Source organism: Cnephaeus nilssonii (genome assembly GCF_951640355.1).
Source record: "Cnephaeus nilssonii genome assembly, chromosome: 9".
Classification (NCBI taxonomy): domain Eukaryota; kingdom Metazoa; phylum Chordata; class Mammalia; order Chiroptera; family Vespertilionidae; genus Cnephaeus; species Cnephaeus nilssonii.
In genome coordinates, this window is record NC_137080.1 from 16132421 (window position 1) to 16159594 (window position 27174).

Here is a 27174-nt window from a genome sequence, read left to right on the forward strand (position 1 = left end):
TTTAAAAAACAAGTGCCAACTTCTTGGGTGTCAGGTTGACAGGTAGAGTTATGAGAATTATGTGTCTATTTTACTTTTCAAGTGTCACGCTCAAGCAATCAAATGAAAGCATCATATATTATTGTTTCATCATCTCTTTATGACATTGTTTTGGAATTCTGAAAGTGACTTGGTGAAATAATATTGCCCATATCTGCCAGCCTCCCTCCCAAAACAAAACTTGCAATTACTTGCCCCATCTCTGAACAGAATCACATATTATCCGAGACTGGAGCCTCCAACTTTTAATGCTGCTAATCTCTAGCCACGCTCTTCTGAACTGTAGTGGGACAAGGTAGAAGGTATCATCTTGCTTCTTCTCCAACTCCCCAAAGCATAGGAGCTCTGCATTCATTTAATTTTATGACTTTTTGTCCTACTTAAGATTTCTTTTGGACTAAGAATACGGCAGGGCTTTAAATGATGGAAAACTATGGCTTATGGCTCTATTTCAACACCTTAACTTTATAGATCCATAAGGATTAATTGATGTGTCCAAGCTCACCGAGCTTGTTTGTGAACTTTTGACACCGATACAGCACATATTGACTCCTTCTGAGTAAGAGCGTGTTAGGGATGCCACTGAGGACCACACCTGTGTTGACCACGGCTATATCCCCAGCATCTAACATATCCCCTACCTAGAGCAGGACTCAGTAAGTATCTGGGAAATCAATAAATAAATCATTCATCTCTGCACAAACATTTCCTGGACTACCGGTATATGGAAACTGCCAAGGAAATGTGACATTTCCTTAGACCCCAGTTTATTCCAATTAAATGAATAACCAATTAGCATAAAGCCCCTTTTGACATTTTCTAAGGGAATAAAAGGAAAAACAAAAACATGCTGTCATATGTAAAAGACTAAATAAGTGATCAACCCCTGAAACAAATGCCCACGTATACATATGCCTCCTGTCAATCACATGCAAGTTCCTGTCAGCGACAACAGCATTCCCCAACAGTGAGACAGAGCGATTTTTACAGTAACTCTCCCAAAATTGAGCACTGCTCTCTTTTTCAGCTTACTGTTAAATTGCTCCCTCTCGTGGTCATTGAAGAGAAAAGAAATGAGCTTTTGTCTTTCAATTTGGATGTTCAGGTCAAAGTTGAGTCTGGTTCTTCAACAGTTACTTCTTACTCTCCCCCTTTTCTCATAATGTCTCCTCCATTATACTACATTGCTTTTTATACACACTCACGCACACATTCACACATGCACAGGTGCCCCATGATCATCTTTAAATAAGGCTTGTGTTCCCAATTCAAAAATAGGAGGAAAAGAAAGTGATTCATTCTCTATCTTTTGTTGAGTCAATACAATGGGGACCTTGATTCTAACTTCATGTGTTACAGAAGCAAGCTCCAGGGCCTTGTTTCTACAGAATCAATGCCGAGGCCTTTGCTTATAAAGAACCAATGTTGACAATAGTCAGACCAGCAGAGGAAGGCCTGTCACTGGGGTGTCATAGAGGAGGTATTTCATTTAGAACACTCAAGTCATCCAGGAGAGGAATCGTATCCAAGCGTTATAATCAGCCTCGGTAGAAAAGAAAGCCAGAGCATGTGAACGGAAGAAGTGGTGACATTTACAGAAATGATCCCATGAAAAATCTTCCGTTCTGATGTTCTGATCATTCTGCTGCTGCTTCTTCCCATTTTGCAATGCCCAGCCCACCTGTAACGGGGGGTTCTGTATCTGTTTCCTCACCATCGCTTGAAGCTCGCATTGATAACGACAGGAGAAAGACAGCAGCCGAGTGGCAGGAAAAAATAGGATGCTTTTAGCACCAGGTGTAGATCGACGTGCTCGAAAAATAAAGTTGCTGTGTCCCTCCAGCCCCGCTCGAAAGAACAAGTGAGAACCAGAACAGACCGCGTGCTGGCACAGAAAGCGGAACTCTGCAAGGCCTGGGGCTGAGAAAGGAGGCTGCGCGTTAAAAGTTCATCTTGTGATAATGAATGGTGCCGGCGGGGGGTGCCCACTTCATTATGCCCAGTTGTGCTTTCCTCCTGGAAGAGGCAGCTAATGGAAGCAGGAGGCTGGGCTTAGCTATTTCCTTTTGAACAGCAGGGGAACTAAGCCCTGCATCCCGAAGGAAGACCACCAGGCATGCAGAACTGAAACGTGAGCAGAGCACTGAGAGAGCGCCTCGTGGGTAGGCGAGTGTGAGGGAAACCCTCAATCCTGTGTGACATGTAAACCAGGCTGTTCCAGCAGCGAAGAGGCGCCTGGGGAGGCCTCGGCCAGGACTGGGTGGCCTTCTGTCGCAGGGAGTGAAGGAGAAACAAACTGGAAGCTCGCAGGAGGTGAGGTTTGTTTAAATAATAGAAAGTAATTAGGCTGAAGACAAAAATCAGCGATGGCATTTTATAATTACAATTCATTTAAAGGTTAATTTCCTTTGGTGCTGAAATCTTATTTAAAACATTTACCAGAAAAGGAAATTAGGATGTTACTATCAAGAGGCGTAGAGTGCTTCTGGGAACCCAGGCCTATTATCACCTGAAATTAGGTTAGGCCCCAAGTGGGAATTTCAATTCATTTCCGTGTAATAATAGACGGTGGTCAGGGCTCAGAGTCAGCAGGGTTGGCTGGGGCGGGCAGTGCAAAATTTGCATTTTTGGGTTTGTTGGTTTATGGGATTAATTGCAAGTGTTTCCAACAAAGGAGCTTAGTTTATACTTGAACAGTCCTGACACAAAAAGAAAATTGGATATGGATTGCTGCTTTTGTAACTAATGAAGTTGATGTTGAAGGAATTCCCACGAGCGGAGAGGTGAGAGGAAGCCCATCGTCACACATCCATACACCTACATCGCTGAAATTAACCGAATGGGGCAATAATATTTCTATTGGCTACAGACCTGTCAATCTTATTCCCCTCTCCCAGGCCCCACCTTTCCATCACTCTGCTTTCCAGTTGGGAATTGTCATGCCTCAGGTTTCAAATGCCATATGTATATATATATACCCTATTCAGCAACCCATCTCCCTGGGAACTTGACTAGAAAAATCAATGCATAATAGTAGCAATAGCCAGAGGGAATTAATCCTTCTGTACTAATTTCCCTGCTCACTATGCCTTGGCAGATTTGCTCTTTGTAAATATTTTATTGGTATCACTGGCATGTAAACCAAGCCCAGCAATATGGAATTGTGCAGAACCACAGAGCTATGAACAACATTAGCAATCACCTACTTCAATCCTCTAACTTTAGAGGAAAGGAGTGCGTAAACACTTGCTCCAAGTCAAATAGTCATTTAGAGGCAGAACTGGGAGCAGAAGTTAAGTTTCTTGATTCTTATTATATTTTCCTCATCACTTTGCTGTGATACCTGAGGTAGGTTCTTTCAACACATACTTCTCGAGAACCGCCCCATGGCAGGCTGGGGTTAGTCTACTAGGGATGAGGCAGGAACCAAAACAGACACTGTCTTTGCCTTCATGGTGCTTACGGTCCAGCACACAGTTCACACGAGATATTACACCGAAGTGTAATGAGCCATCAGACAAGGAGAGTAGGGGGTGCAGTGGGAATGTACCCAGGGGCACCTGGCCCAATTAAGAAGACTAGAAATGGTTCCCTGAGGAAGCAACATTTCAACTGAAACCTAAAGGATAAATCAGAGGGCTATGTACAATTAGCAAAAATAGATGTGCCTTTTTTAAAGAGGCCTACATTTTTTATCTATATTGACCCAATATACGCCATAATTCACACAGGAGTAATCTCACGTGTTTTTAATGAGCTCAATATAGCAAATCTAGTTTCGACTTTCCCAACTATCAATAAAAAGGTTAGAGCACCGGCTGGACATTCTCTTTCCTGAAACTGCAGCTGTTGTTCTAAGAAAAAGATGATCCATTGAGGCTCAGGAGTTTTGTGACTTTCCTTTCTGGAGGCTGCAAAGTGATGCACAGATTATGTTAGCAAAAAAATGCAAGGCAAGAGTATGTCTCTATTGGGTTATTATAGCATGCATGCTTTGTTTTTTACTGCCGTAATATGCATGCATTAATGTGCCCACCCCCAATTAAAGCCACTGCGTCTAAATGGGCTGTGCATTCTAAATATATTCTGGAGGTCAACTGAGAAACATACCCAATCATGTCTAACTAGCTCACCTATAGCTAGTAATAACTGCTCTCAATTTCAACTGAAAGGCGTGTCATGTGTAATTGAAAGCAATTCTAACAGGGGAGGACAAAACACTGGTGAACCTAATCTATCCAAACCACATGGCACAAAGCAGGCCCAGGCACCTTTAAGATGTATAGTTATTGCTTCATGTTCTGCACGCTTCCCCACATCTACCGGAAGTACGGAAGGTATCTGGATGCATCCTTTTCTGACTCATCACCACTCACTTCATCGACCCCCTTGACTTCCTTCCTCAGGGAGGCTAAGTTGGATCATCTTCCTTAGGGAGAACGAAGGGTTCTTCAACATGGCCAATATCAAAATTATCTGCCTGCCTGTGAAGCCCTATCTTTTCTCCCGCCTTGTTCTCTTGCCTCTCTCCTGGAGAAACGTATTAAATCTTTATTTAGGGGCCTCCCTCCACTGGAACCCTTAACCTTCCTTCCTTCCTACATCCATGCCTGATGAGGCTCAGACTCAGTTTCTCCACTCCCAGTCCTGATGGCTGCACATTGCTGGAGAAAGCAACGAACACGGCTGGATGCTCTCTCCTGCCCAACCCTGCTTTCACTCCCCTGCTGCTGACAGCGCCTTCGCTCCTTCCATTGACTCGTCGCAGGACCCATTCCAAACCTCTCCAAGCCCTGAAGCCGAAGACCAAAACCTGAGGAAATCGATGCTATCAAACAAAAACTCCTCGCTTTCCCCAAGAACCTCAACAACACCCCAAACCAGCAATTATCCTGTTGTCTCCCGCAGCCCTGCCCAAGTCCAAGAGGCGTAGTTAAGCTTTTCCTCTCTAAAGAATCCTTCCACGGAGCATTGGCCTCATGTCCTCCTCCTCATGCAGGAGGCTGAGCTCTCAGTGTCTTTATTCTTGCTCACTCCATTGGATCGTTCCTTTCCCTGCATTCGTGCCTAAGACTCACAGACCACAGACCAGGCTGGTCCCAGCCTCTCGGTGTCCTGAGGAAAATATGCAAAGTGATTGCCAAAAATATTTGGAATATGGTAACTCAGATATATGGAGTTTTCTCATGTAAGATGCTGATAAGAAGTCAAGGCACAAGCTAAGCCCAGGTCTTCGACTCCAAAGCCCTCAATCTTGACGCTACTTCACAGCTCCCCTGTGATGTGTCCAAGCAGTGGCTTTTATTATTAGAAGACTGTTCGATACAAGATCCCGGTCTCAGCAGAAAGCCAGCATGTGTCTCACCTACGGTGTTGCCCTCCCTGGGAACTGGCAGAAAGAGACAAGGGCAAAAACACAAAACAGTTTATCAGGTGGAACTTGTATTTCATTTTTGTAAGTTTTTAGAACCTAAAGCTTAAAGTGATTACTCACACTACTTCTCATTAAAGAAATGTTTTATTTATTATGACACCATTGTAGGGATTGCTTTTCGCTTTCCTTTTTTAGCATATGTGAATGTGCTTCCGAGTGTAACATACTGAAGATCTGATTCGGATACAACCAGGAGAGAAACGTGCAAAATAAGACCCTAAGACCCCGAGGAACAGGGTCAGGGAGTGAAGCATGTGTAGGGATGTAGGGAAGAAGTCTCATTTCATTCACTGCGGCTTCGCCATAGCATCACACTTTCCGGCAATCACTGGATAACGCACCCCATCCCCCAAAAGGGTTGTGTTTTCCTAAACAGAAAAAAAACAATGCTCAGATCCCACTCAGGGGTGTTAGCCCAGAGCGAGCGCCTCAAGCTCACACAGTGAGCTGAATTGGTGCCACCAAGTAAGTCTACGTGGGAGAGAGGCGGTTCCCTTGGGCCTGTGGTTGGTTGTGTTTTAAATTCCTTCTGTGCCACTGGGGAGAAGTACCCTTGAAATCCTTACCTGCAGAGATAAGGGATATGCACTCTATTTTCATGGGCCCACGCAAATTCTTTAATGTCTTCCCGTGGGTTCTTGTAAATATTTAGGCGTAGCTGTGTGTGAACTGCCTTTCAAATGTTCCCTTCATGGTCTTTTCCAGCTCTGTGTCCACAGGGACAATGTTGACTAGGGGCTTTGTCGTTAATAACCAAGGTACAATTTTATATTACAATAGTGCACTGCCAACATGTATACATGTATCTTAAAAAGGCAGTTTTAGCCCTAACCGGTTTGGCTCAGTGGATAGAGCATCGGCCTGCAGACTGAGGGGTCCCAGGTTCGATTCTGGTCAAGGGCATGTACCTTGGTTGAGGGCACATCCCCAGTGGGAGGTGTGCAGGTGGCAGCTCATCGATGTTTCTCTCTCATCGATGTTTCTAGCTCTCTATCCCTCTCCCTTCCTCTCTGTAAAAAATCAATAAAATACATTTTTAAAAATAAATAAAAAATAAAAAGGCAGTTTTAGGTTTCCTGATCTCGGTGTTCATCATTAAAAGGTTTCAGTAAAAGGGAAACTCACAACAGGGAATATATTTTAGCAAAGACTATTTATTCAAAAAGCAGTTTTTCTTTTACTGGATAATTGCTAACGTCTGCCATTGTTAATGCTATTAAATCATACTTATTAAAATGATATGGCATTTTACTAATACAAAATAATTGGACCTCCCCATGCCTCCATAGGTCAAACGTAAACACACCCATACTGCAGATAGGAAAGCTAAGGCAAAAAGAAAACTCTGTAGTGATTGCAAGGAAAACGATAACAATCCTGAAATTGTTTTCATTGGACCCAAGGCAAATTCCTCCAAAGAAACAAAGATTAAGCAAGTTCAAAGTTTATTATATCACCTTCTACCCAGTTGTATACCTCTGTTTTGGATGCTATAAACTGGCCAGAAAGAAAACTGTGTTTTTTCTATGAGTTCTCAACCTATGCAATACTTGATAGCATTTATTAATGAACTAGAGGCCAGGTGCACAAAAGTCTTGCACTCCGAGGGGGAGGGAGGGTTCAGCCCAGCCGGAGCCCTCAGTGGGAAGCGGGACTAAGCCGTCCGTCAGACATCCTTAGCACTGCCTCGGAGGTGGGAGAGGCTCCTGCCACCACCACTGCATGAGCTTGGCTTCTGGCTGAGCAGCACTCCCCCTGTGGGAGCGCACTGACCACCAGGGAGCAGCTCCTGCATTGAGCGTCTGCCCCCTGGTGGTCAGTGCGCATCATAGCGACTGGTCATTCTGCCGTTTGGTCTATTTGCGCATTAGCCTTTTATTATATAGGATGACTCTCTCACCCTAGTCATTTTGATGCTAAAAGATATCCTCCCCTCTTCCCTTCTGCTCCTCTAGGCCAAAGAGACTGCAGTGGTGGCTTCTCCCTGTTGGTATCCAAAAAGTTTCTTTAATCTCACAGGACACAGGCATCAACTCACATTCTAGATCTCCCATCAAAGGTCGTTTCTTTATTATTGTTCAAGGCCTTATGAAGGAAAGGGTAAAAGCCCTCAGTCAAATCCCACTTAGAAATTTTATCAGCATCTTCCGTACTCTAATCTTCCATACTCTAATTGATTGTCTTTTTTTTTTTTTTTTTGACAGTTCATTCAGTAAATGCATACAAGGGTCTTCCATGAGCCAATCTATGTTCTGGGGCCTGGGGCTGTAGGAAACAGTAGTAAACTGTCCATCTTATGCAGTTACATTATAGTGGAGGAATCAACAAATAAACAACTACATTTACTACTTGTCAGGTAAAGATATATTGCGATGAATCAAAATAAAGCCCAGTGAGGAGAAATAAATTCATGATTTATTGGGGGGCGGGGCGCGGAGAGAGACAAGGAATCACCTGAAACTAATATAAAATATTGAATGTCATCTATAATTGAAAAAAAATTTTAATGACAGCAAGTTTCCAATTTGCTTTGCACCAATTTCAGTTACATTTCCCTTTTTCCAAGCATTTCCTGGTCCTTGCCATTTATATGTGCCCCTTGTAAATTAAATACATTTCCCAATGAAGCCAAACACCAACTTATTCCTGACATTCTTTTTTTGTTCTGGTAAAGGCAGCAACATTCTTCTAGCCAACTAATTTCTAAGAATCAACTTTGAATCTTGCCTTTTGCTTCCCTTCCCTCATATTCAAAACCTTGGCATGTCCCAGGTTTTTCTACCCCTCTCTCTATTTATCTTGCACTCATTGTCATATTATTTTCTGGTCCTCCTAATTCTAATTCAGGCCTCCCATAATTCCTCTGTCTTTCACATTTTATAATAAGCATTGAAATAGCAGAGACAATACACCAAGTGGCTATAAGAAAAACATCTCTCCTTACTATGAAAAGCATTGCTGTAGTCAGAGGTACACAAGATGGGGCTGAGAATATAAATAATTTCTGGGTGGAAGGACTGCTTAAATGTTTATATGATGTCTGCACGAGTTATCAGACACAAAGGAAATGAATAAACCTTGAAAAATGCTTGCTGTATCACCTCGTAAAGGCACATCACAGAAAATCAAAACTTATTTGTAACTATCACTGGCAAATCCAGCACAGGTGGGTTTTTGTTTTGATCATGGTTCACATCAGAATATTCTGAGAATATTAGATTGGAGTTTGGAAGAAGATGAAGGAGTAAATTTTCTATAAAGAACAGATAAAAGATACTGGAGAATAAATAACAAAGGTAGACATCTACAACCAATAGAGGAGTCTGGCCATTTAAATATTAATGGCAGTGGGTCACTTAGATCCCATTTATTCCTGTTCGTCTCCCTCAGGTATTTAGGAAGACATCCATACAATTACTCAGAATGAATGCATGTGGAAAATGACCTTACCTCATTCCATTGTCTGTGAACACAGGCATGTATATAAAATAAAGTACAGAAAATATGCCCTTTAATTCTGGTTTAAACTTGATACCCCCACCCACCTACCCAATGAATGAAATGGTAAAAACCCATCCTGGTTACATTCAAATCACCTTTTCTCTTCATGGCCAATAAGAGTAAGCCTCGAACAACTCAAGCTCCATTTGCAAAGCATGCTAGATATACCTCATTTTCCCTGTGGCCTTTTCTCATGTCTTAGGAAGGTACATCACTCTGGACTCAATCTTTGTCTTCCATTTTGGGTCAAGATTCTATCTATTGGACTTGGAAAATTTATCTTGGTTTCTTCAGGTTATCCCTTGGTTTACGCCATGATCTTTGGCTGATAATTACCATCTGCCTTTTTCTGCCATTCATCTGAAATCCTGAGAGGAGGAAAGGGGGCCTAAGGAAATATTAAAAAATAATAACACATTAACCTGAGCTTGACTTGGATCTCAATACCAGTGGAGGAGATGCTACTGTTTACATCTACCCTGATCTTGAGCTACTCTAATCCACTCTATTCTCCCGGGTGAGGACCATCCTACTGAAAGGGAACCTCAGAAAAGGGAAACTTTAATGCTGTGAAAATCTCTCAGCGAACTGTTGCTCAAGTAAAGTCTTAGTGTTCACAACAGTGAACCCAAATGAAAGAGAATTTGTGCTCCATCTGCAGCAAATCCCCAGGCATGGACAATCATTTCTCAAAATACAAACTTTAAATATAGTTGCCATTAAATTGTTATTTAGCTCTTCTGGTTCTGCTTATATTAGCTAATGTACAAATGTGGGCAATTCAGAAAACAAAAGCTGTTCATTCTCTTTTCTCTCATCTTCTATAAAATACTTGGTATAGCTCCATAGTTGTCACAAATTAAATAATTTCTGTCTTTCTTTCTCCTACACTGCATAGGCTTAGAATGAGTCCTGATTTTTTTCAGGGGCTTTTAATTTTCTTTTTCCAAACCATATGTCTCACCCAGCACTGTATATTCCTTATCTTATTGTATCCTCAAGCTAATTATATGAAGTAATTATTATAATTCCTACTTTTAAAAGCTGTTAAGTGATTTGTCTAAGGTCACACAGCTGGCAAATGGTCAAAGCAGTATTTGAACCGTGATCCTTCCAACATCAGGGTCTCTGTTTTTTTCATTATACTATTTTAATTTTGATGAGAAGGGAAATTCTGCCTTAAAAAAAAAGTCACAATAAGAAATTATATATAAACCATAAAAAGACATGGAGGCACTTTAAATGCATATTCCTAAGTGAAAGAAGCCAGTCAGAAATGGATACACACTGTATAAGTCCAATTACATGGCATTCTATAAGATAATAGACAGTTAAAAGATCAGTGGTTGCACATGATCTCACCCATTTGTGGAATATAATAACCAACATAAACTGATGAACAAAAATAGATCCAGAGACACAAAAGCATCCAACAGACTGTCAAACCTCAGATGGAAGGTGGAGGTAGGGGTGAGCAGGGGTGGTAAGAGATTAACCAAAGGACTTGTATACATGCATATACTCATAACCAATGGACACAGACAGTAGGGGGGTGAGGGCATGTGCTGGGAGGTGGGAGTGGCCAAGGAGAGATCAATGGGGAAAAAAGGAGACATGTAATACTTTAAACAAAAAATAATTTAAATTAAAAAAATAAAAAGATCAGCGGTTGCTAGAGACTAGGGGAGAGGCAGAGATAAGAAGGCAGAGCACAGAGGATCTCTAGGGCAGTAAAACTGTTCTGTATGATACGTATCATTATACATTTGTCAAAACCCATAGGTTATAAAACACCAAGAGTGAACCCCAATGTAAACTCTGGACTCTGCGTGGCAATGATGGGTCAATGTAGCTTCATCAATTCTAACAAACGTACCACTCTGGGGGAGGTTGATAGGGAGGTTGTACGTCTGTGGGGACAGGAGGTATATATGAATTCTGTACTTTCTGCTCAATTTTGCTGTAAACCTAAAACTGCTCTAAAAAATAAAATCCAATTTAAAAAAGATTTCCCCACTAAACAGACAAATAGACATCATAAAATTTATATTACTTCACACCTTGCTCCACTTTCTACCCGTAACACTCAAGACATTATAAAGAGAACCAAAATTAGTTAAAACTAAGCCAATAGAATAAGACACTAGAAGAAGTATGAATATCCTAGGGCATCCTAATTCAGCCTGTATTTCCCTTTCTTTCTCCTTCCTATCATCTATCTTATCATCCTTTTGGTTGTTTTCATCTTTTATTCCCACCACACAACTTCTACAGCCAGGAATGGAAAAGAGAAAACAAAATCTTTTTCACGATACTCTTAGTATTTATGGTTCCAGTTACCATCGCTGCCAAAACATAGTGTGTAAAACAATCATTTATTATGCTCACGGATTCCATGGGTTAAGAATTCAGACAGAGCACGCTGAGGATGGCTTGTCTCAGGTTTGTAATGTGAGGCATCTTAGCTGGGAAGACTCCAAGACTGGGCTGACTCAACAGCTGGGGACTGGAATCATTGGGAGGCATTTTTTCCTCACATCTGGGTGTTGATACTGGCTGGGACTTCAGTTAGCTATGCAGCCAAAATACATATCCCTGGATTCTTCTGAATGGGTCTCTCTGTGTGGGCTAGTTTGGATTTCCTAGTTTGGACATGGTGACCATGTTCTAAGAGAGAGCATCCCAAAAGAGCAAGAGGGAAGTGTACGACATTTTTATGATCTAGCCTTGGGCGTCACATAGTGTCACTCGTAGCATGCTCTATTGGGCAAAGCAGCCACAAAGGTCTACCCAGCTTCCAGAGGGAGGGACGTAGCCCCAAACCACTGGATGGGAGGTGTGTCAAGATCACATTGTAAGCACATATGGAATAGGAGGTATTGCTTTTGGCATTTTGGAAAATATAATCTACTGCAATAACTCTTGTTATATTTTATTATACCTTACCGTAAATACCTAGGCGTGTGTTGTATTTAAATGTTTGGTTAGACATTGCTCCTCATCTTTATTTGTGATTTTCTGTTTCAGATTATAAAGCACATGATGGTAGGGACAGCCATGTTAAGTTCATTTTCATGAGCTCCAACATAGAGCCTTATACTTGACAACCACAGTATACAGCATTATTACTATGATACAATTGCTGATAGGTACATGCACTTGAGCCATCATTATTTTTTACATGTGTAATGTGTTGCAGATAATCTCTACAAAAAGGCATATAGCATCTTTAAAATTTTGTATTGACTTGAGAGAGAGAGAGAGAGAGAGAGAGAGAGGAAGGAGGAGAGAGATTTGTTGTTCCACTTATTTATGCATTCACTGGTTGCTTCTTGTTTTTGCCCTGACTAGAGATCAAACCCACAACCTTGGTGTATCAGGACAATGCTCTAACCAATGGGCTGCACAGCCATGGCTCATATAGCATGTCTAATATGCAAGTGGGTTTTGTTACAACAATTAGATCTTGGTAGCTTGAGAGGAGTACATAAGTTCTTCCAAGTGAATAAGATTCTTGTAAAGCAATAATAGAATCTCACAGGTGAGGGGGGGATCACTTCCTTGAGGGAACTATCTTTTTTTTTTTCCCTCCGCAATTAGTCACTTGCGATTTACTAGATTATTAAAAGGTTTATTTCAGGAATCTGTGTGTGACCTTGGTCATGAATGTTGATGTCTTCTGAAAAGTTAATTAATGAAGGCAATTGTCCCTTTTCAGTTGATTTCATAGGTGGCTTTGATTCTTATGGCTATCAAGGGCCTCAGAAGACGTCTCATTTACAACTACAGCCTATGTACATGTAAGTACTTTACTTGGGAGGTTTTCATCTGGGGTACCAAAAGATGGTGAAGTGAAATTCTGTGGCACAAAATAGATGGCATGCAACTTTCCTTCAGTTATTTACTTTAGTATTTCTCTCCTATTCATCTCATTTTGACTGGGATATTTCTGATACCATTTTCTTCATAATTATTTTAAAATTTAACTTAGAAATGTCACATCTAAAGTTATCTTAAGTCTTATATAAGTATCAACTACATGGCTATAAAAAACCTCTAATCATATACTAATTTTTGAATTACCCAAAAGTTGTATATATTTAAAATCATGTAGCATTGTAGGTAGTTATATGTGACTATATATAAACCATATGTTTTGGTTTACCCAGGATAGTCTAGATTTATACAGGTTGTCCTGGTTGTGCTGGTATAATTATTACCAGCACCCCCATTTAGATAATAAGTGTTAAATTATCACTCCAGTTAGATATAGTGTAAAAAAAATCAAAAGCTGAGCAATACTTTATCATTTTTTGTGATTTGAAAAGTGAAAATGAAGCCAGACTATTAACACTGAAACTTATCAGACCCTTAACTCTAGCACTCCAGAGAGCAGATATACGATTAGAGCCTGATTTTTATATCTGTGTTTAGGCAAATTCCCTTGGATAACAACTGATAACAAATTCTATATATCAGCATCAAGTGATATGCTGAATTGCAAGCGAAGATCAAAATAGAAAGTAAGATTCCAATTCATTTTGAAATGTGAGCTTCTCTCTTTGAAGATATGTGTTTGTTGTCGTTGTCCTCCACCATTGAATCATTTTACCTTTTAATATCGTTAGTGTGTAGGATACCAAATGGGTTTTGGGGGTATTTCTCCAGAGAAATTAATCTGTATGCATACCTTTTCGGCTTCTTTTTAAAAGGGGAATGATCTATGCAGCATGCCTCCATTTCTCTTTGTGTCCCTTGTAGTTCCCTGGAAGCACCTGGTAACACCACTCATAGAAAAGCCTCTACCAATTCAAATATCAGGCAATACTATGTGTCATTCAAAGCATTCCTTCTGTAAACAGTACTTCACATGTTCCCACGTTTATATCCCCACAACACTGTCCTACTTCTAGCATTCATGGCCTTAAGTTTTCCATTCTCTTTCTTATTTTAGAACCCCTGCCCCATCATTCTTGTGGCCTCTAAATTGACCTTCCTAAAGTACCACTCTGATCACTTCACTCCCCAGTCCAAATACTATCAATGACTTCCTGCTACCTACCAGCAAAGTCCAAGCTCCTTATCAAAACCTGGAAATCTACTCCAATCTGGCCGAAAGGTTTTGTATCTCTTCTCCTCAACCCTTAATAACTTTTAAGTCCCAATTATATGCAGATGATGCTGGAAAATGCTAGGAAAATGTAATGATGAATAAGAATTGACCCCTATTCTCCCGAAGCTTATAATCTGTTGAGGATGTAGATAGTCTGATATCTAGCCTTAACCACTTTTTTTTTTCCCCAGCCAAACCAGAACTTTTGCCTTTTGCAAATATAATATGTATTTTTCCAGTTGCCCATGCTGTTCTCTTTTTTTTTTTTTTAAATATATTTTATTGATTTTTCACAGAGAGGAAGAGAGAGGGATAGAGAGTTAGAAACATCGATGAGAGAGAAACATCGATCAGCTGCCTCCTGCACACCCCCCACTGGGGATGCGCCCGCAACCAAGGCACATGCCCTTGACCGGAATCGAACCCGGGACCCTTGAGTCCGCAGGCCGACGCTCTATCCACTGAGCCAAACCGGCTTTGGCAGCCATGCTGTTCTCTTGACACAAACATCTTTTTTTCCAAATTCCACTGTTTGAAATTTCACTATTAAATTATATCTTAATATATACTTCCTTTTTCTCTGTTAATTTTTTTTTTTTTGCCAACTACGGTTATTTTCTACTTATAGCATACCCTTTCTATTCTTCCAAAAATGCTTGATAGCTTAACTAAAAAATAAAATGATAAATCCTCTAAATATTTTACCATTCTTCTCAATATTGTATCATAGCCTTATATAAAGATTCTATTTAAAAATAAAGGCAAAGTAGTAAGGAATAGTGATAAAGATGACCTATTAAAGTCAGGTGGCCTGAAATAGAATTCCTTATGACCTTGGACATATAACTTTATTTATTCTCACCAAACCTACGTTTTCTCACCAGAAAAATAGAGACGATAGCATAAATATGACATATAATTGTTCTAAATTTATATGAAATAACTCATATAAAGCATAGGACATGTCACATAATAAGTACTAAATAAACATAATTTATTATTAGTAGGAATAATGCTTATGCTAACCCAGTATTACTCATGGAAAGACTTTATCAAGTCACAAATCAATGTACACTGTATTTCATTCCCAAAGGATTTCCTCTGTAAACACTGTATCTCATACAACACCAGGCCAAGTAACATGTAACAATATGTGTAACACGTAACAATATGTTTGTGCTTAAGAGTAAACCAGGGCATCTACAAGGCTTGCAATTGCTTGCTCTGACAATAGCACATAACATTTTTAGTACACAGCATTTCATTGTGTTGGTCAATAGGAATGATCAATAAATGTGATTAAGCTACAATAAATTAGATATAACCACTTATGTAAGGATCAGCTATAATAATAACATAAGAATGCTAATTATACATAATCAAGTATATTATTTCAAATCAAGCATTTATAATTCTAATGTCTTTAATGAGGGGACTCTGCAAATTTTTTTATCCAGCATTAAATTCCTTGAAGACAAAAATTCCTGTGATTTTATTAAGTAGAATACTTTAAATACTAAACCAAAAATAATGATTATTCTTCTTTACTTCCAGGGAATAGTAAAAATTATATAAGAGCTTCCAAGTCTCACTGCTCATGAAATAAGTTACCGTATTTTCTGGCGTATAAGACGACTGGGCGAATAGAAGATTTTCCTGGGTTAAAAAGTCGTCTTATACACTGGAAAATATGGTAAATGTTTAATGGCATTCAAATTTAGGAAGTTAGAAATATTTAAAATCTATAACAACAAAAATGACTACTATCCCCTCACCACTTAATATTTGAGTGGCCTCAAATACTAAGATTTTATTTTACAGATGAGGAAACTGAGTCAAGTGGAAGGAAAACAAGGTCACACAACTTGTCAGGTGTGCAGCTCCAATTAGCAACCAGCTTTCCGGCCTCTTAGTTCGGTGTTCTTTCCAAACTCGTAGACAGACCATGAGTCTGCTCTGGCAATACATTCCCTGATTCTTAATTTACGTATTTCTCCTGCTTCACACTAACTTAGCTGCCATGCTTCCATTCGTGCATTCATGCCTGCACCCCTCCCCACTTTCTGTGTATCTTTGATCCCCTTTTGATTTCACATTAGGTGGTGTTGAATGAAGAAGGGCTTTTTCAACTTTGTGGACCTCAAAAATCAATCCCCAGAGAGCCACTGTCTACTCAAATCCTCTGACAAAGCAAAACCAATTCACACATAAACCTCACCCCCTTCTGAGCAGCACAGACCTGAGCATCTCCTATACCTTTATCCTCCAGGGGTACCTTCTCCTGTCAACGGGCCATAAATACGTCTCGTAAAGGAAGAGTGATTTAACGTCATGGGCCAGTGCAAGCACCCTAACAATCTTATATAGCAACTGAAGTAAGAGGTGTTCCTTAGGGAAGGAAATGCTTAAAAGCAATGTGCCATTTTAGCTGTGGGGCTCCCATGGTCCCCGGCAGATCTTCAGTTTCAGAGGCAGAGCTTTGAAAACACTGCCTAACAGCCTTCCATCACAGCTGTGTACCCCTTCCTGTAGCCCATGGATAGGCAGTCTTCTTTTTATTTTATTTGGTATCTGTAGTAAATGTTCTTGGCCTGTAATTCTTCAGATTACATATCTATAATCCATCTAAAAGGGAAAGGTTATCATTAATTTGTTTTTTGTAGTTTGGGTAAACCTTTTTGAAACCAACAATAGCTATGAAGTTTCTTCACCGAAACATTCCCGTGGCCACAAGTTAATTTTCTAGCAGGTGGCTGCCTGGCCACCACTGACCTAAGTGCCATAACAAGCAGAGATGGGTGTGGGCTCCCTGCGGTATAAACTGTGAGGAAGTCCCCTGGCCTATGAGACACATTTGAAAACATCGCATTCTTTCTGGCAGCCTAATTGTACAGCAATACATAGTCATTGTATTTGTCCCCAGAAATGGATTTTAAATTACCATAAGCAGCCTCTCCATCCAGGAGATTGCACTGAGAAAAAAGGAAAAGAGAGGAAAAGTGTCAATTTAAGGCACAATTGGGCTTGGGTTCTTTTTTTTTCTTTTTTTTTTTTTCCTTGCTCTTGTGCTTAGAAAGTCAAGAAAAGGTGCTGAGCTTTCCCCCTTGATTAAAAAACATCTTCTCTCTCTCTCTCTTAGGTCGAAATAATACATATGGCTTCATAATGTCAGCTCCTGGACCTTACAAAAAACACTTGTTTCGCAGTGGCCTCCTGCATTTTATGAAGAGCAAGAAGCAACTGAGTTTAAATATACATACATTTTGACAAAACAAACACCAAGCCTCACATACACCGGGACACACACACACACACACACACACACACACACACACTGAGACACACACCAGTTCCACTTGGCCTCCTCTTCCTAACTGAAACAGGCGAACATGCAGGACAAGCCCAGCTTGGATTTCCTGAAAGCAGGCTTCTTTCTCCCAGGCCTTTGGAAAGTTCAAAAGGAGACGTGTTGGTGTCCTCTGCTGGCCGTCACTAACTCCTCTGCTGCTCAGCCCGTGGGCCTCTGGGAGCTGTCAAGTCATCCTGGGCACAGTAGCTCGAGAGTCCTGTCTTCTGCACTCCAGACATCTTGATAGCACCAAGGCTCCGTAGGCAACAAAACTGCAAACACCAACAAACAAAACATGCCATGATGACCTGGTAACCAAAGTCTGAAATGGCAGGTTGTTTGCCCTAAAGGCTGTCCCGTACATACTTGCCTTAACCCACCTAAGTTGTGCGCCCGAGAATCTCAGTGCAGACGTCCCCAAGTCACTTCCTTTAGGCTAACACACTGCTATTAATTCCGAATGAGTTCGAGTCTGTATGTTTTATGTCAAGAAACAAGACTGACTAGCCCAGCAGCTCCAGTGTGTCTGTGTACGAAAACTGCCAGCTGTCAGCAAAGTGCTTTACCATTGAGCCTCCACAGTGGCCAAAAAGAGACAAGTACCAATAACAACAACAACAATAATCATCATCTTTATAATTCTTAAATAGGGGCTTCTGATGGGGTTGGGCGGGGGCAAAGTAAGACTTAATAATCTACTAACATCATTAATCTACTGGAAGCAGAAATGGCATAACTCACTGACTTTATTTATCGCACTCTAGGTGCTTTTATAAGTATCTACAAATGTCTTTTACTAACACAGAAACAGCTGTGGATTTCTATCAACAGAGGCCAACTGAATATGTATTAGCTATGTTTACTCTTTTATATCTAATTCAAATTGAAGACCCTACGTAGGTGAACTTTTTTTCCTAACTTCCAGCGTATGAGATTATTTTTGGGGTGGGTGGGGGGGAGCAATAGTTATCTTGGTGACATATTTGAGATCTTCTTGTGGTGATTGGGGGATCCGTTGTGTGGTAGAGTGTATTTGAATCCTCCTGTATTATTGTGGCAGAAAAACTGTGCTGTTAACGTAGTTGGCAACAAGATGCCTTTGGAAACTTAATAGTAGGTCACTGTGTTTATGAAATATTCTGAATTTCTAGGAAATTTTGTTCTATATATTCAAGCATTATTTGGTTTTCATTAGTGGAAAACATAATTAGCTCAGGCTTGTCAGGAACTCAGATGAGTCACGTTTTTTTTCTTGGATCCACCTGAGACATTAAAAACAAATTTTTTAAACAAGTATACCATCCTTAAGTGCAGCAAAATTCAAACTTGAAACATTATACATTGGCATGAAGCAACTTTTTCTCTTGGTTTTTATGAAGTTTCAGTTACTGGGTCAACCTACTTTGGACCTTATCCCATCCGGAACTACATAAACCATTCCCATTACTGTGTTGCATGGATATCAATGATACACACACATATACGCTTGAGAACGATAAAGGAACAAAGGTTGCTATTGAAACATAAACTACAAAAAAGGGTTCCAGCACTTGTGCTTGAATTTTCTCAGTGGCTTGTATATGTTTGTCCATATATACATGTAATAAAATATATGATTACAAACATGTCAGTGAAACCTCACCTAATCATTTTATAGTGACATGCATGTTTAATATATGAGAAAAATATTTACCAATGTACTGTCCTTTGAGTCTTAAAATATAAATACTCTACATGCCAGAAACTACTCTAATGTAACTATTAATATGACAATTAAAATGAGGTTTCACTGTACATTCATGCTGTGATCAAATTCCACCTTCCAGGACATGTATGTGGATAAGAATTGAAATGCACAGAGAAGCCCTCATCTTCCTGCTTTAAGTTGCAGCCAACTCACCACCTAACCACTACTATCATCACCACCAAAACTTTCCAAAACCAGTTGTTGACTACTAAACGTAATCAGTGGACAGGCCGTTGCTGGGAGCAGTGAGCACAGTAGTGTGATTACATCTGGAAAAACATCCAAGTTGTACAGCTGTATCCTCCTCAAGATCCGGTGAAGAATGCTATTTTTCTAGGCTGAGCTTTTGTTATAAACCTAATATTCAGAAGGCAAGAGTTACAAACCTGATGTGTCTTTTTTTTTTCCTCTTTCTTTTTTTGCGTTTATTAATTCTGAATGTATTTTTAACAGAGTGATTTTTTTGACTTACTAGTGTAATTTGCATTTTAAAAATAAATGGAAAAACAATCACGTTTCCGAGCCATCCCTGAAAGCCGTGCTCCTTCTCACAGTGCCCGTGATTATGTCATTGACAGGAACCCCTATGAAATTCACACGAAGGCGGTGCTGACGCCCGTCGCATGCCGTGCAGGGATGTGTCAAAAGGAAAGAGAAAATGCCAGGTCACGACACCATTTTAGCTCAGTCATAAAGGTAACATGTACTTTCATTATCTCCTGTCACTAAGGGTTTTTTTCACAAGACTGCCTGGAATAGACTTGCTGTCATTTGGAGAGCTTGGTTCCCCACTTCTAGCTGGAATTTAGAGTTAGCATCAAGCTATTGTCTGACAGAGGTGTGAGGGCACTATATTAAAAACCCTTGTTTAACATAGGTAGAGTTTTACTTTTTTATACTCAAATAATTTAAAATAACTTAAAAAGCTCGTTTATTGCCCATTTGATGGTATGGCAACTATAGTGAAGCATGTTGGGGTAGGGTAAGCAGTTAGAAAAGATTAACCCCTGGCCCTAATCAGTTTGGCTCAGTGGATAGAGCGTCAGCGTGCGGACTGAAAGGTCCCAGGTTCGATTCTGGTCAAAGGCATGTACCTTGGTTGCGGGCAGTAGGAGGTGTAGGAGGAGGTGTGCAGGAGGCAGCTGATTGATGTTTCTCTCTCATCAATGTTTCTAACTCTCTATCCCTCTCCCTTCCTCTCTATAAAAAAATCAATAAAATATATTAAAAAAAAAAAAGATTAACCCCTGGCATTGGTGATTGCCCAACCGTAATTTCAGCTGAGGTTCACTGTATGGACTGAAGGGACAGAGGCGACAGACTGGGGCTGCTCGTGGGGTGTGGCTTTTCTCTCTCTGTACACAGACACAAACCAGCCCCAGAAGCCAAAGAACCACAATTGATCACAAACAAGGAAAGCTTTGAGGTAGCATTCCAAGAAGCCAAAGATCAACTGGCAGTACCTGACTTCTCGGCCACATGGTGAGAGCCTTGTAAAGACCAAGTCTGTTTGACTTTTGCTCCCAGTGTGAAAGCATGCTGATGCGGGTTCATTGAAGTAGATGGGGATGACTGTGAGGTCAATGCACAGGACATCTCAGTTGAAGGTAAAGAGACAAAAAGTTAATAGAGAAGAGTTATCGATTAAATAGTGCAAGACTCTGACCAGCTATGTTCTGAATTCAAAGTAAAAAAACTAAATAGTGCATGCCTTCGGTAAATAATACTGCCAAGCTCTTCATTTGTACTATAACAAGTTGACCATTTAACTCAGAAATACAGATTCATTTTAAATGGGTCACATTGTAAAACAAATTTTTGAGAGTCAACCCATCTTACCTTATAATAGAGAAACATGCAAATTGACCGCACCTCCGCTATGCCCACGATTGGGCCGGCAGGAGGCTGGGGGCGGGACTCCGGGTGGCATATCCGCCGTTGAGAAGTTCAAGATGGCGGTGCCAAGTGGCCGGGCCCATGCCGCCGCTCCCGGGGGTGCCTGGGGCGATCGGCACCCCGGGGGGGCGTGGCCGGACCCATGCCGCCGCTCCTGGGGGTGCCTGGGGCCATCGGCACCCCAGGGGGGCGTGGCCGGGCCCATGCCGCCGCTCCCGGGGGGTGCCTGGGGCGATCGGCCACCTAGGGGGGTGTGTCCGGGCCCCTCCCGCCCCTCCCGGGGGTCCGGGGTCGATCGGCCACCTGGGGGGGCGTGGCCCGGCCCCTCCCGCCCCTCCCGGGGGTCCCAGGGGCCGAGGCTTTCCGGGCCTTGGGCACCAGCAGGGAGCCTGCACCGATCGCAGGAAACCACTGGGGGTCGGCTCCTGTGATCGGTGGCAGGGACGCTGGGTGCGGCGAGCCCAAGGCCAGGAAAGCCTGGGGCGGAGGCTTTCCCGGCCTTGGGCACCAGTGGGCAGCCTGCACGGATCGCAGGAAACCACTGGGGGTCGGCTCCTGCGATCCTTAGCAAGGATGTTGGGTGCCGCCGAGCCCAAGGCCACCGCCCGGGGCCAAGCCCCGACCCTGAAAAAGGCAGAAGGCGGTGGCCACAGCCAAGGCCTGGGTCCCTGGTGCCGGCAGAAAACTGGTGCAGGCAGCCAGGTGAATGAAGGTCTATTGCACGAATCTTCGTGCAAACGGGCTACTAGTTTATTATAAAGATAATAAAGTAAGGCCCGTAGAGGTTAAGAAATTACTCAAGATTACCATACATCTTGAAAATGCAAATAACTCACTATTCCACAGCAAAACCCAGAATATGTATACTCTGGTCAGAATAGAATAAAACAAATCCCAGTTACTATCAGCTGACCCTGGACTGTGTAAGTCAGAATGAAACCTAATAAAGAAGACCCTAAGATAGTATCAAATCATATCATCAAATACTTCTAAATTATTGTGTACTAGATTCAGCATAGTCTCAATTTTAAATATGTTCTATTATGTTATAGTTCTTTTAAAAACCAATAACTCATACTCCTATATGTATATTTATATATATATATATATACATGTGTGTGTATATATATATATATATATATATATATATATATGTTTTATATTAAGCAACTAATTATGTTCAGTTTCATGGTTAAATTTTTTTCTGTTATTTCTTTTACAACAGATTTATGAATAGCTAATATTAGAGACATTGAGGTTACTTACTAGTAAACTGTCCCATCTTGAGTCACTTCCTGTGATTGTCAAGATAATCTTCCTTCAGACACTTTATCTGTCTTTGGTAAAATTTTGGCACTCAACACTTGTACTCAGGAAGCTTTGATATCAAGATCCTTACATTGTAAAAAAAAAAAAAAAAAATGAAGCCCCAATTATTCTCATAATATATGGGTCTTAGCTTAGGATTCATGTTCAATCCTATCTTCATTGTACAATATCTGCCTTCCACTTGCCTTCAAGAAAGGAAAGAACACTGTCTGTGACTGATATGTCCAATTTTAAACTTATTAGTATCTTGAAATAATCACTTTTGAGAGCAAACTCTCTAAGACATTTATATACTCTATGCCTTTTAACTCAACAAAATTTGAACTAGGTAATACATCCAAGGGTCTCATTTACCCCTGAAATCTGCACCAGTGTCAGGAGATATGACTGCAGTGCCAACAAAGAAAACAAAGGTGAGTTCCTCCTAAAAGATCTTCTTATGTTCTCTAGAATTATCAAGAAGGTTGTTTTTTTAATCCTTAAACATTGTGGAGTTAAGAAGCAAATAAGCTTAAAATTTTGATGGTAATGAAAGTCGATTTCTGTAAGATAAATTCAGAGAGGGAAATCCTTTTATAAGCCACATGTGGATGCTCTGACACAGGCTAAATTGTTATTAAAATTAATGTGAGCCTTCTCTGTAATGAGAGCACAGAATTGTGGCACCTTAATAATAAAACAGGTATATTTCTTAACCTCTCATCCCACCCTCTTATGAATTTAAGCTATTACAGCAATGGCATAAAACCACTCCCCAAAACATTGCAAATTGATGCTGTCATCCCAAGGATGATGGATTGATTCAATTAATCAGTAAGTCTTTTCTAAGAGTCCTTCGGGGAGTTATTTACCAGAGGCAAACCCTGTGTATTCCTCTCCCATGCGCCTGTCATTTTTCTTCATTATTCTTCTCGTTGTACTCGTTATATCCTTTGGGGATATGCTGATCTCCATGTGCGGAGAGGTTCTGCGCACAGCTGTCTACACATAAAGCTCCCAGGCCTCAAACTGGAGGCCACCTGAACACCTGTGCCTCTTGTCATTGTAATCTCGGGCTGAGCGAGACTCTCAGGGTGAAGTCAGGCCAATGGACACTGAGTTACCAATGGTAAGTCACTGGGAAAGTATCCAATTGAGTGAAGACTCTGAAAAATCCTCCATTGGTCAGGATGTAGCAGCCTGGTGCGGCCACACACTGTGGAACCAGCCTGCCCACCTCCAAAAGCAAGGCAGGTAGGGACTGAGCCACCTATGCTTGTGATTCATGGGAAAACAAAACATATTTAGTAATTGTGTTGTTTTGAGTGATGAAAGTTAAATATTCTTAAGAAACATTTCCATTTTTAAAGTCCAATCATCTGTCAGGTCCCATTGTAAAAAGTGGAGATTCAGAAAGACGCCTGGCTCACCTCAAGGATAAATCTTGCTATCGGGGCTGAGTACCTAGTGTGTGGGGCCCCGTGCAAAATGACAATGTCGGACCCCTGGTTCAGAGTACCCTTGTTAACTGCCACTACTAAAATGTAAAGGTTTTTCCTTTAAAAATATTAGAACTGCAGTCAATAGGTTTATAGTGAATGTGATATCAGTCACTCTGGGCAAATGCAGCACAACTGATTTTTTTTGTAATTTTTAATTTCGATAAGAATCTTCCTGCTGATGCAACTGCTACTGGAGCCATGAAGAATATTTTATAAATGATGACAACATTGGGGTAAGTTTCTGATAAGTTATTTTGAAATATAAATAATTTTCTTTTCATTTGAGTTAATGGTTCACGAAACAATTTTTCTAAAAAAAATTTAAATCTTATAAAAGTCTGAATTTAATTTCAAATAAAAATTATATACAGTAACATTTTAGTGTTTTATCTGCCATATCCTGTAACTTGTAGAAGTTGCTCACGAAGCCAAAATGGGTTCATGATTTCAATATCATTGAAAATGCCTACTTGTGTATCCTATTGCTGTATTTTCAATAATAAGAAAAATAATTTTAAATGTATCTCAATAATTTGTTCATCTGAAGCATCATATGAATGATGAGTTCTTTTCAGTTTACTGCTAATGCTACAATCTTTAAGCTTCATTTCTATGTGGAAGCCCGTGGATATTTGTTTTACAATGTTGCAGTAGTTTTCAAAACCAGAGACTCTAAACTCTTTGAATAATTCTAATAACTCTAATAGCTCTGATACGCTCTATTGCAATGTCCCTGTGTGTGCTTTCATCTTGTAATAATTTACTGGCAGAGTTTACTGCCTGAGCACCAGCAATTTCCGTCCCAGCACTGAGCCAGAGCTAATATTTGTGTAGAAGCTGCAGGGCCTGGCCCTCTCGGGGAATGAATAGACAAGCTGGCCTCCCACAGTTCCCAGGGCTGCCCAGGGCCCCTGATCCCCCCCGGGGGGGCACAGCAGCCACCTCTGCTGCTGTTGCTGCTGTCACTGTCACCACTGCCAATCTGATCCCTGGTCTCTCCTCAGCCCAGTGGCTCCTCCGACGGCCCTGAGGCAAACCAGGCCAATTGCCCCGCATGCTGCACCTGTGCCCAGGGGCCTGAGCCACTGTCACTGGGTGCGGATGCTCCATCACCAGCATCCACATGGGCTGTCACTCCAGGGCATCTCCTCTGCTCACCTCTTGCTCAAAAGTGACGTATTAAGAATTTCATGGAGACGATTACAGAGCATTGAACCGAACATCAGACTCCTCCGCGCAGGGGCCCATCGTGTGATGGCACAGGTCGCATGCCCATAAAGCTAGCCCGGCTTGCTACCAAGGCCAAGAGTAAAAAATTCTCCTGTCTCTACCCCCACTTCAAACGTGCCCCCATTTTGCTTCCGGGATAAAATCGCTGTATTGGTGTCCTATGGCTGCTGTAGCAAAGTACCACGACTTGGTGACCAGGATAAACATCTGAGATACTCAGTACCGACAATCAGGAGTTTAAAATGGGTTTCTAGGCTAACTGCAAGGTGTCAGCAGTTTGTTGTCCTCGGGAGGCTCCCGAGCGTGTGTGAGCTAACTGGTCTTAGAGGACTTCGAGCCAGGGGGCTTAACATTAAAAATGAAAAGAAACGTTCCCTATTTCAAGTGCCAGGAAAAATACATTCGTTTTCATATTAGACACACTTGAAAAAATGAAACTCTGAGAAGCTCAACTGCAGGTTTTTCTTCAGGTCGTAAAACCAGCAACTTCAATGTGATGCTACAGTAGCCCCCCTGGGGAGAGGGCGGGGAGGATGGTTCCAGGACCCTCACTGGGTACCATGCAGCCCATCTGGTACCCAGGGTACCGCTGAGTGACTAACGGACTGACACATAGCGGATATACTGGGCAAAGGGCGATTCACATTCTGGGCAGGGCACAGCGAGATTTGATCTCCATACCCAGAAGAAGGAATAAACGTATGAATTTGTTTATTTCAAAAATCTCCATTATATGTTTTTGAACCCAGTGTACCACGGTTGACCGCGGGTCACTGAGACCGGGGCAAACGAACCTGGGAAAGGCAGGGAGGGCTGTGCTACCATCAGACCTGGGCGGGAGCCAATGGATCTACAATCATGTCTGGATATGAATAAAGTGTGTTTTCCACCATCTAAGTGCCGTTTGAGGGGAGTGACTGAGGAATATTCCACCAATGCGCTGGGGCCCACGTCCGCCTTCCCAGAGCCGCCCGGGAGTGCAGATGCTGAATGTCCCCCCTCCTGCCGGGCACCCAGCCCCCCTCTAACCCCGCTCCCCGTCTGCTCTCCCAAACCTGGCCATGCGCGCTTCGGAGGCTGCAGGTCCAGCAGAAGCAAACCTTCCTCTGTCCTTTGCCCCTTCTGCAAACAGGCCTCCAGCTCTGCGTGGCGCCTTTTAAATATCAGGGTCACGCGCATTGCCTGGAGCACTGGCGACCAGCAGCTGCCTCCTCTCCGGCCGCCCCTTTGCCTCCAGACTTCTCAGGGGTCCGCCACCGCCTACCCCTGGGTCTGGGGCCATGGGATCAGGCAGCCACCCGGGCGCCCTGTCCAGCCAGCAGCGCAGGAGGGAGGCGCAGGAGGACGTGGTCGGTCGGGGTGGCTGGAGAGCCCCGGGGGCAGCGAGACGCCAGCATCTGCAAGGGGCCCCGTGCGCAGGGGGCTCAGCTCGCGTGCCCGCCAGCCCAGAGGTCACTCTGGACCTCCGTCGGATGTGTTTGTGCCCCAGGATAAGCTGCACATCAGACCAGGAATGCGAGCTGCCGCCCGCCCCAGAAGCCCATTCTGCCAGAGCATCAGCCACGTGGTGGCCGTGTCCCCTGAAGGCCCCCGTGTCCCGTAAAGTCAGCCTCCTTTCAAAGAGGACAAAGAATCCACAGCCCTGCCTGCTCCCAGGGGCCTTAATTGAGCTGCAGCAGGTGGGGCTATCCTTTGCCACCAGGAAGTTTCCAGGGGCAGGCGCCAATGGCAGACGGGAGACGGTGCGGAGTGGTGGGGAAGGGCAGCTGGCCCTGCCCTGTACCTCAGCCCAGGCTCACACCACCATCAGCTCTTCCTTCTCCGGTGGCGTTGGGTGAGGCAAAGGAACTCTAAGCACCTTCTGTGCAAATGCACTTGAGGGCTTCGAGGGAAATCCCTCTTCTAGGCCCTGCGTGCTATGTCACAGTCTCCACCCCCGAATCTCCAGCTTCTGAAAGGAGATAGAAAAGTCATTTTCCTTTTGAAGAACATCCTATCTAATAATCCTATCTAATAAAGAGGGAATATGCTAATTGACCCTCACACCATCTCACA

The 27174-nt window shown here is 42.1% G+C and overlaps 1 protein-coding gene across 2 annotated transcripts in view; it reads left to right on the forward strand.

Annotated features, from left to right (window-relative positions):
• NKAIN2 (sodium/potassium transporting ATPase interacting 2) overlaps nt 1–18047 on the forward strand; it is a gene marked incomplete at its 3' end in the record, with an annotated part of 783638 nt that extends 765591 nt beyond the window's left edge. Inside the window, exons 6-7 of one of the 2 annotated variants that reach the window (XM_079781273.1) lie at nt 12693–12774; nt 17227–18047. In XM_079781273.1, coding sequence (XP_079637399.1) covers nt 12693–12774; nt 17227–17236 — 92 coding nt within the window. Of the gene's footprint in view, nt 1–12692; nt 12779–17226 lie in introns of those variants that run through there. The other variant, XM_079781274.1, reaches the window with a different exon arrangement.
• Nucleotides 18048–27174: the final 9127 nt, after the last annotated feature.